At 40.8% G+C, this 10,687-nt stretch overlaps 1 protein-coding gene across 1 annotated transcript in view; it reads left to right on the top strand.

Annotated features, from left to right (window-relative positions):
* The first annotated feature begins 728 nt into the window (after nucleotides 1-728).
* The window catches only part of col22a1 (collagen, type XXII, alpha 1), a 65,076-nt gene continuing 55,117 nt past the window's right edge, over nucleotides 729-10,687 (top strand). Inside the window, exons 1-4 of the mRNA XM_030741663.1 lie at nucleotides 729-887; nucleotides 5,166-5,314; nucleotides 5,411-5,977; nucleotides 9,105-9,185. Of these exons, the coding sequence (XP_030597523.1) occupies nucleotides 5,224-5,314; nucleotides 5,411-5,977; nucleotides 9,105-9,185 (739 nt within the window). The 5' untranslated portion in view covers nucleotides 729-887; nucleotides 5,166-5,223. The remainder of the gene's footprint in view (nucleotides 888-5,165; nucleotides 5,315-5,410; nucleotides 5,978-9,104; nucleotides 9,186-10,687) is intronic.

Genomic DNA, 10,687 nt, shown 5'->3' with positions numbered 1-10,687 from the left:
GGAAATGTGTCACAAAAAGGATGTAGTAAAAAAAGTTAATTTGAAAAAATATGACAAACTGAGTTAAGGAGTATTCTTAATATGCTGAAAATGTATATTTAAATGAAATGTGTGCGGTCTGACATGAGCCTGAACTTATAAAAATGGCATAACACAAGTAATATAGATCACAGAGCTTTACTGTAAGCCAGTGCAAGGACAGCCATTCAACACAAAGCTGAAAGCACAAGTGTTCTGTAATCATTTCCCCAACTTAAATACAGCCTTTTTCTATAAGTATGTTGCTGGTAGAAGCCAACAAGGCCCAGCCCACCACCAGCCCCAGGGTGGCTCCGTTGTGGCTATCGCAGTGGCAAAGGCTGGACAGTTGAGGTGGTTGCCAAGAAGCTTTGCCTCTACTTTAAGGGCAACACCTCAGATGGGTGCAGCCATGGAAAAGAGAGAGAGAGAGAGAGAGAGAGAGAGAGAGAGAGAGAGAGAGAGAGAGAAGGGAAAAAAAGGACAAAAATATCCATGAAGTTAGCTCTATAATTGGCTGTGTCTCTTTGCCTTTTTTATGTGCGAGCACAGCCCAGTCAAGAACAGTAGAAGCTGCCTCGTCCACCAGTGAAACCCTACACTTTCCCCTTATGCAGTTCCCTCCCACCTTGTCCACTCATCCACAAGGTTGCTGAAGCTCACCTCACATTTTAACAACACTCTACACTGGATTGTCTCCCTGGATTATATTATAATCTCATCTCGAGTTCTGGTACCTGCAGGGGTGACAATTTGGATTATTATCAAGTGATAATGATGCTTTCCCAGTGCTGATTCAGGGTGTGAGTGCTGCAGGCAAAGAGAGAAAGAGAGACACCTCCAGTGACACTGACTGAGTGAGAGGCCAGGTAAGAAAAAGAAGCCATAAAACCTTCCATCTATTACTGCTACTGTATGCTGCTTCCATAAAACATCTCTGTAACACTTATTTATTCTTTAGAAGTTCTGAATTGTTGGCGAGAAGTGCTTTTTTTGCGTCCACATCTGGCCGTGACCGTCTGTCAGAAAACTTCCTCTTTTTTCTGCTCTCCTTTGGTTACACTTGAAAAAAGAAAAAGAAAAAAAAATGTTTTCTGTTTTTTGCATTTCGGGAATGATAAACGTGGTGCTTCTGTTATAGACATCTACACTACAGTCCCAGGTCTACCATCAAGAGAGGAAGTGGAAACAGGCCTGATGATACAGACCTGCAGTTTGTAAGGAATCTGGCCTCAGGTTGGGATGTTGACAGAGGCAAGAAAAAAGGGCGGTTTTTAGCTTGACTTCAGATACTGTATCTGCTTATAGACCTGCAGATTAATTCAACTTCACACAAGAAGAGTTATAATATGTTTGACGTACAAACTTGACTAGCAAAGCTTAGGAGCTCGGATCCAAATCTCGTTCAGCTGTTTTTATGGAGCAGTTGAGCTTTTTTTTTTTTTTTTTTAATTGAAGCTAACTGGGCTGAATTTCTTCAATTTTAAATGCACACTAATTGGAGCAATTAGAGTAATTCAGCTACCGTGCCTGTTTGATTCATTAATAGCAACAGTGAAACCAAGAAGCAGAAATAGCCCGGTGGAGAATCAGATAAGGAAAATAGTAGACGCCACAGAGGTTTGTTCAACCCAAAGTAAACAGTGAATTCTGTATTTCCAGGCTACATAGAAGCGAAAGCACAGTCAACAGGCTGCAGTGTTTCACCACAATATTTCCTGGAATCACCTCTGCTCTGATCATTTCATATTTTAAAACTGACATCTTTATATTAATGTTATTACATTTACTTATTGTACTTTCATTCTACTTCATTCTCCACTATAGTTTTAAAAAGGTCTAGTAGGGAATTAGCTTGACATTTTGGGCAATACAAGTAATGTTTTCATGCCAAGAATTAGATAAACAGATCGCTGGAAATTTTAACCCTTTCAGATACGTAGTAGAGCTTGGAGGTGCATAATAACTGGAAACAGCCTAGCTTTGCCTAGATGTAACAAAATCTACCCACCTGCTAGAGGGATGTTGCCATTAACTGGCATCCCATTCATTCCTTCATGAAAGTTGTTAAAGCCTTAGTCACACAGGCCTAGAGATCAGTTGGTGTCCAACTGGCACCCACCGGTCACTAGGGAAAAATGTGTATTCTGCAACCAGTTAGCGAGTGCCTGCGGGAAGTTGCTTACTGTCACTAGGTGAAATTTGTTGCAATGATTTACACAGCACTGCACTGAAAATGTCTTTCTGATTGCTCTGGTCGCCAGCAGATTTCTGCAGTTGCCTGGAGTTTGTAAAAAAGATGCAAACTACTCGCTAAATGGATGTGAAACTCTAATGAATGACTTTTATTTTGCAGGTGAATGGTCTCTGTTTCTGCTTTGCATCACATTTTTTCAAGTTTCACTGCCACTCAGTGTTAAGTCACCCAGTGTTAAATCAGCATCTTAAATGCAAACCATGGGTGACTGTTGCAATCTGCTATCGACCAAATCAATCACAAGGAGATTTTTGGTACACCACCCTCTTTGAGACCAATGTCATCCAGCAACAGCCAGTGCCCACCACAGACTGCAAACAAAAGATGGGCGTAGCCACTGTGACATCACCACTTGTGTGCATTTTGAAGCCTCAACATTAGCATTTAAGCCATCATATTTGTTTCTTTTGGAGCCAGAAGTGATTATATTTAGAGGTAATTTGGGGCTTCTAAGCTGTATCCATAAACTGTACACACAGATATCAACAGATATCTGTTAATCAGATATCTGTGTCTACAAAAATTTCACCCACATAAACTGATGCAATTTATTAGATGGACTGTACCGCACAGCACCACTTACTGTTAGTCAGGTAATTCAATTAAAAATGTAATAGGCACTAGCATCACAAACAGTCAGAGGCACCGTGGCCAAATCCTCAGTAAGAAAAGTAGCTATTGGTTGTTCTAAAAGTCACTAGAAGCCGCTATATGATACCATCACCTAATTTGCACAATTGGCCATTTGCATGTAGTTGTAATAGAGGCTGTAGGAGAGAGGAATAACATCTCTGGAGAGACAAAAAGTGAGGAAAAAAAACACCATAAATATGCTTAGAACTACAAATGAACTTTATTAAATAACCTCATGACTTTAATGCTTTGCCTAGACCAATTACATAAATCAATTTTGTCCCGTATTGTAGAATCTCATTGTACATCCTGTATAATGACAATAAAGGCATTCTATTCTATTCTACAATACCAAATGTAATGAAAATACTGTTATATGGGGTGTGATTGCTAGCTCTACATTCAACCCCTGCTAAATCTGTCGCTAGTAGCTTTTTGGAAAAAAAGTTGCTGGGGGGTCTGTCAAATTGCTAAATCTAGCGACAAAGTCACTAAGTTGGCAACACTAGTCAGAGGTTCAGTTCAGTCACTCAAATTTAACCTGCAGAGTGCACCCTGGACAGGTCGCCAGCCTGTTGTTGGGCTGACTCAGAGAGACAGACAACCATTCACACTCACATTCACACCAGTGGACAATTAAGAATCACCAATTAACCTAATCCCATTAACTTTGGACTGTGGGAAGAAACCGGACACAGGGAGAACATGCAAACTCCACACCACTGGCCCTGGTGGATTCCAACACAGATCTTCTTCCTGTGATTAGCACTGTGAGGCAGCAGTGCTAACCACAGCACCACCGTGCTGTCATGCACCAGAGCCAAACATGTTAATTTCATCACTGAAGTTGGGCATTTTAACATAGGAGTCTATGTGGGACTCGCTTTTGGCACCGGCCTCATGTGTCTACTGGATGGATGAACTACCATTCAGCCTCAAAGACTGTTTTTTGTTGCCAGTGCTTCTGCAGCTAGATTTTCTTTTTTGCACTTTTTTTTTTTACTCCAAATGGTTTAAATGCAGATTAGACACATTATGAACTCATACGTATTGTACTGTAAAATATATTAGAATATCTAGTTTTCTAGGTTTGTTTTATATTTCTGGAAACACACATACATTAATAGCATAATTGAGTGGAAATATCAGAGCGGGAAAAGATGAAGGAAAAAAAAATCATATTCATATCATTGCTTTCCAGGTTGTGCATTACTCAGACTTTCCTCAACATCCCCCACAAACCCCCTGCACAGAGATCAGGATGAACCCATGTTATGGCTACAGTCAGCCACACATCAATCTTAATAGCAGGCATCACAACCACTGGTGTACAATAAGCTCAAGAATAGTTTTTTGTTTATAAGACAGGCTTCTCTCAGTGCCACCCAGGGACAACAGCTGAAAAAAAATTATTCCAACAGAGGCATGCTAATGTCTTCTGCAACATGATCAAACCTGAAAAAACTCTGGCAGCTAAATACATGTTTAAATACATATTTAAAAGATTAAGAAGTTACTCTGGAGAACTTTTACAGTTCATTATCAGAAAACTTCACAGGCCTAAAATTGTTCTTATGTGGGTGGAGTTGGTATATATAAAAAAAGTTTGGCAGCAAATTCCAACAATCTTTAGCAAGCCTAGTTTTTCTCTGGATGGAGTATTCACTTGCTGCTGTAAAGAGACATGTATTTTAGTCTTAGGCTTCAATTATCGTGTCCTGAGAATGAAGTACATTTCCTTCCAGCTACCATACAAAAGAGGGGACAGTAAAATACTGAACCATAGTGGGGATGAGATTTTTCCTTGCTGGAGCTTAAGATTTTTTTTGTCACACATAAGGTGCCTAATGTAGTGCAAAATCAGCCTTCCAGGAGTCCCTTTAGCAAGGACCTACTGGCAAATGGTTATTTTCTTTGTCCCCTGATTGTGAAGACTTGGGAGAACAATTTTTAAAAAGAACAGAAATCACATTTTCTGATTGCATAGGCGTAGAGTAAGGGTCATTAACAATTTTGACACAGACCGCATAGGGTTGAGTTCTACCTGACCCATCTAGAGTTAGGGTGGGATTATGTTTGAGCTACTGCAAATAGGCAAATATTCAGAAAATAGAACACATTACAATTCAAATGAAATGAAATAAAAAAGAGTTTTCTGTTACACAATTGTCCATTTGAGATTAAAAGTTTACAGCTAAATATTAAAGTAGGCTAATGCAATGGTGAATTGTTAATGTTTTCACTCGCCTGTCCACAGACTGAACAGCTTGATGGTGGTAATAAGCTAAAGAAAACAGACTCAAGCCAAGGCCAAGATGGAATTACGACTGGGATTTAGGATCACCCTGGTCTTGGTCATCCTGGTCTTGACTCTTTCCAGTGAGAAGGTAGAAGCACAAAGGGCAGGTAAGATCATTAAAAATAAAAGTTCGGTTGTAGCAGCAGTCTTAGAGCATCTCTGGACTGTATGTGGCTAAATCTTTCTGTGTTCACCTTCTCTAGGGTGTAAAAGTGTCCACTATGACTTGGCTTTTATCCTGGATACCTCATCCAGTGTTGGAAAGGAGAACTTCGAGAAGATTAGGCAATGGGTATCCAACTTGGTGGAGTCTTTTGACGTAGCACTCGACAAGACAAGAGTAGCTGTGGTTCGCTACAGTGATAGACCAACCACGGAGTTCAACCTGGGGCGGCACAAGACCCTGGAAGAAGTGAAGCGAGCTGCCAGTAACATACGCTACCTGGGGGGAAATACAATGACTGGGGATGCTATCAACTACACGACCAGCAACATCTTCACAGTGCAGAATGGCGCAAGGCCGATCGCCAAAGGCATTCAGAGGGTGGCCATCCTTCTCACAGATGGCCGAAGCCAGGATTATGTTCTGCAGCCCTCTAAGACAGCTGCCAAAGCTAGCATCAGGATGTTTGCTGTGGGCATAGGGGAGGCTCAGAGGGAGGAGCTGGAAGAGATTGCAACTGAGCCAAAGAATGCTCATGTCTTCCATGTAACAGACTTCAATGCCATTGACAAGATCAGGGACCGGCTGAGGAGGAGGCTGTGTGAGAGTAAGTCAGCTATTGGGCCCACTGCCAACAAATCACTCACACTGCATGCCACATGGCTTCTTTTTGAAGTTTCACTTTGAACAGCCTGCCTCACCCACAATATGCACTTAATCAAATTGACTCTTATTTTAACCTTTTAACCACTATGCAGAGCAAAGACCCTAACCACAAAACCCCACCCCAACCACACTGAGATGCACATGCACACTGAGCTATCCTGGCTTCTTGTGACTGAATAGGGAGCCTGTTACGGGGGCTGTTGCAAAAATTAGCTTGTAAATGACAGTTTCCTGACCAAGACACATCTGTGGTATAGTTGCCTTTTTGACTGTTGCTATGGTGCAGAGGCGTTCAGTAGTGGGAAGGCTGTCGTATGCTGACCTCAATGGTTTTTCCACTAGTGTGCCTGTGCTGAGAAAATTCTTCAACAGTCACAAATAGTTTACACAGCTAAGTAAATCAACTAAAATATCCTTAGAAATATTTAGGTTTAACAGCTTTGTTGGCAAATGTAGAGGAGCATAGAAGCATCCTTTTGCTACTGTTTTCATGGGCTGACGGACGCTTTGCTCTCCAACGCTTGAAATTCCTGCCTAAAATTAGCCGGACAGGAAAGAAAAGGATGCCATAAGTCTTAACCGCAAACAAGAAATACTAAAATGGAAATGACATGATTACAGGGTTTGGTTAAGGATGAGCAATAACAAACTCTCAACTTTTATTTTAACCTGGTACTAACTCGTCAGGCTAACAGTGATTCCTGTGAAGAATTTGATGAGTAAGACTCTAAAATGTCTTCATGCTTTTTTTGAGGATGTAACTTGTTGCAAAGTTACACACTTCTTGAGCCTTAAAGGCAGCTTGTAGTATTGTTTAAAAACCAGTAAACCAGTAACCTCTGACTCATATAGGTTTTGAATTAGGCAACCAATAAGGGTGTGTACTTAAACAAACCAAAGACTTAAATTTCCAATGAACAAAAAAGTTTCAGTGTTTTCCTTCTGTAATCTCTAAAATCGCTACGAGTGAGCTTCCAAGTACATCAGCGGTCAGCACAAGTGCCTCCCTGTGTGAGTTATTTTCACCCAGAAAATTACAGCTCTAATGTTTCAAGTGGGTCAGCTACAGTGGCTCAAATGGCCATGTTATATGTTTTCACCTTTTAATCTATAGGTTTAAAAATGGACACTATTTATTCTGCGCTACACTGATTCAACAGAGCATGTGTGGCCACACAAGGACACAAAATCCTAAGATTGCATAGTTGACCTTACATGGCCCACATGACAAAGGACGGGCACCCAAAGAGTGTGTAAAAACTCAGCAGCCATAACAGTGACAGGGAACACCACTAATAGCAGAAATTAATAATTTACCAGTCTTTGGCTGAAAACAGATCTCGTATCTAAGGCTTATATTTTTGCTGATACTCCAAACCTGTATCTGACATTCATTCTCAAAGGCAGGTTTTACATTGCTTCCAATTTAACTCACAGCCAGATGCCTAAATTATAGCTTTAGGGCCACAAATCCAGGGAGTAGCTCAACTATCTAGAATGCTAAGTCTGAACGGCATCTTTAAAAAAAGAGAGTGATGCATTGCTATTCAGTTTATAGAATGGTAATTTTTGGTTGACTTTGGCTTTATAAACAATACAATCAGAGTATCCTTTCTGAGATCTTCCATTATCATTTTAAAAGACACAAGAAAAACCACTTCATTTTCACTGCCAATCAAATTAAAGGCAGTGGCAGACAAGGACAAAGTCAAGCTGAAATTAGAAATATTGCATGGGAAATTGAAATAAAGCCACTACTTGTCAAATGACAGTCAGCAAGAGCTGAAAGGCAAAGAAGCAGCTTGGATTATCCCATCCCAAACATTCTGAGCTTTGCATGGAGGACAAAAATATAACCTCATAATCAATGCTGATGTTAAGATTTTTACAGCTGTGGATTAAAAAAATATAGAGTTTTAGCAAATAATGGAGCTGGAATGTCTCATTGATGTTTTTGGCCACAGATGACATGTAGGACCAGCAGTCAGAATACAGACAAGTTCTTGTCCTAATATCAGGTTTAATGAAAAGTTCCTCTGAACATGTTAATGCCAAATTGATAACAAGATCTGAATATGCTGTTGTTGACTGGAGTTTAACTTGTCATGTGGGGTGAGTCAGAAGTTTACTTATTTTCAGACTGACAGGAGAAAAGTTAATAAAAGGGAGCAGACCAGGGTGAGTTTCAAAGACTCCTTTGGTCTTCGCTGGATGACAGTGATACTGATAGTGTTCCATTGTGTTTTTCTATCCAGGTATGCTTTCACTAGTATATTTGGGATTATTGTTATGCTAAAAAAAACGAGGCCATTGCTAATCAGATGCTTTCCAGATGGTGTTGCATGATGGATCAAAATCTGTACTTTTCTACATTCACAATTTTATTAATTTTAAAAAAGATCTTCAACACCACTGGCTGAAATGCAGCCTCAAATCAAAACAGATAGCTGTAAAAAAAAAAAAAAAATCTATAACTTGAGTGAACTGATGCTTAAAAAATATCAGTCAGATTAGGCAAACATTTCCATCTAACACACTAGACAGCGCCCCTCTCAGAAGCTGGCATCCTGACACAAATAATGCCCCTCCTGCCAGTGAAAACTCCATCCGAAGGTGTTGCCTTTCTTGCTGTCATCACCGTCCCTGAAATACGCGTGTGTGGAAATATAACACTGTTACTGCTTCTTGGATGCGTGGATGTTCCCCCCCTCCAATAAGATCCATCTCGGTCTTCACTCAGCCATCCACTCACTTCCCACCCCCTGATATCAGACAGCAGAAATGGAGGCTAGACTGTCTGTGCCGGCGCTCCTCACATCACAGATCAGTCTAGAGATTGTGTTTCAATGCGATAACTGCTTCCTATGACAATACAGCACTTCACACCTCTTATGTCGGACCCCTCATAAAGTTTCCAGCTGATTGCTTCTTCTAATAAAACAATAACACATGATTCGATTTTGAACAGGAGGATATGGCGTCGCAATATTTTTCTTCCCCTGCTCCAATAAGATCATCACATTCAGCCTCACAGTGTGTCTAAGTGAACTATTTTCCTTTCTCCTCAGATGTCCTGTGTCCAAATATGAAGGTTCAGCCTGATCGGTTTAAGCCCAGCAGCACCAGTTATGGTCTTGAAGAGGTTCCAGGTATGTGCAAACTGCTGCTTTCTTTACAACAACATGCAGCACTGGCAATATGTGTCAGCCACAAAGTCAGGTCTTTATTTCTGAAAGCATTTCCTACATTTCCACACTCGCCTGTTTATTTCTTTCACACACACTTTTAGTATGCAATAAGCTCGTTTCACACTTTCTCTCCATTTTCATCACAGAGGAAAGTAAATTGGTTTTATTCATGACTGGGAAGGTGCTGCTTCCCTGGCAGGTCATTTCTGTTTTGTTTTATGCTGCCATCATGAAAAACTCAACATCCTTGTGAAAGCAAAACACTGTCACTGCAAATCATTTTGGAAATCAAGTTTTAAAGGGAGAATCTCAACCATGTCGATACTAGTAGCAGCTCAACCCTGCTTGGTCAGCCTATTGGTGTCATGGACCCTCGCTCCAAGATCCTTGAACCTGTCTATCCAGTGAGGGTGCACATCCTTTTATGGGAAAGGACTAGATGTGAAGAGGTTTTCCATTTCATCTGCATCAAGCTCAAACCTTTCGAATGAGCACTGGAGGTGTCAGAATGCAACATTACAGTAGCTGCAGAAAGAAGAGAAGTGACCTCTCATGCCAGATGTGTGTTGTCATTGCAACTTTAGTGCTGAAGTCCAAGTTTTGGAAATCATAAACAACACTTGAGACAAGCTGCAGCCAAAATCAGGCCCTATATCATTCATAGTTATAAGAAATGTTTGAATGTTTTTGGGGAAATACACATTTCACATTCGTGCTTTCACTCTCTTCTTACAGTAATGTGAAGCTACTAACAGCAGCTGGTTAGCCTAGCTCAGTATAAGCACTGTAAACGGGGGGAATCAGCACGGTTCTGTCTGGATGGGACAAAATGTCTAGAACCCAGTAATTGACTTTTTAGCTAAGCTAATTCCCCTGCTGCTGTTCTTCATGCTAAGCTATGCTCAGCTAATCAGCAACCGCTGGGAGCATCATACTAAATACTAAAGAATAAAAATGATATACCTTTAATTGTAGTTAGAAAGTTCTTTACTATCCATAAAACAGAATCGGAAAAACAAACCCCCCCCCCCCCCCCCCCCCCCCACACACACACACACACACACACACACGCACATGCTCCAGTGAATCTGCTGTTTTAGTAATATGTTATTTTATACAATTCGCTGCTGTGTTAAAGGCCTGTCTTGAAAACCGTTTATCCACCAGTTATAACAGTGTCTTTTGGGGGGATCTGAGTTCCTGTCTGTGTCTCCCACCCACATCCATCACACTAAGAGAAGAAACAGATGCACAGACATGAGTGTTTGGACCCGTGCTAAGTCCAGATTCAAGGAAAAAGAGATGTAAGAGCACTGAAAGCTATGTCTTAGAAATGTTGACTCCTAACATACTTGGCTGGCACAGGGGGCATCTGTTGAGTTATTCAGCAGATATACATTTCTTGTATCTCTTGTTCAGCATCATGACTCCGCTGGAACTTACTGTACAGCGGCACTCATGGG

The sequence above is a fragment of the Archocentrus centrarchus genome, chromosome 11, assembly GCF_007364275.1.
Source record: "Archocentrus centrarchus isolate MPI-CPG fArcCen1 chromosome 11, fArcCen1, whole genome shotgun sequence".
NCBI lineage: Eukaryota > Metazoa > Chordata > Actinopteri > Cichliformes > Cichlidae > Archocentrus > Archocentrus centrarchus.
Note: the sequence above shows the minus strand (reverse complement) of the source record. Positions and strands in the feature narration are given on the sequence as shown.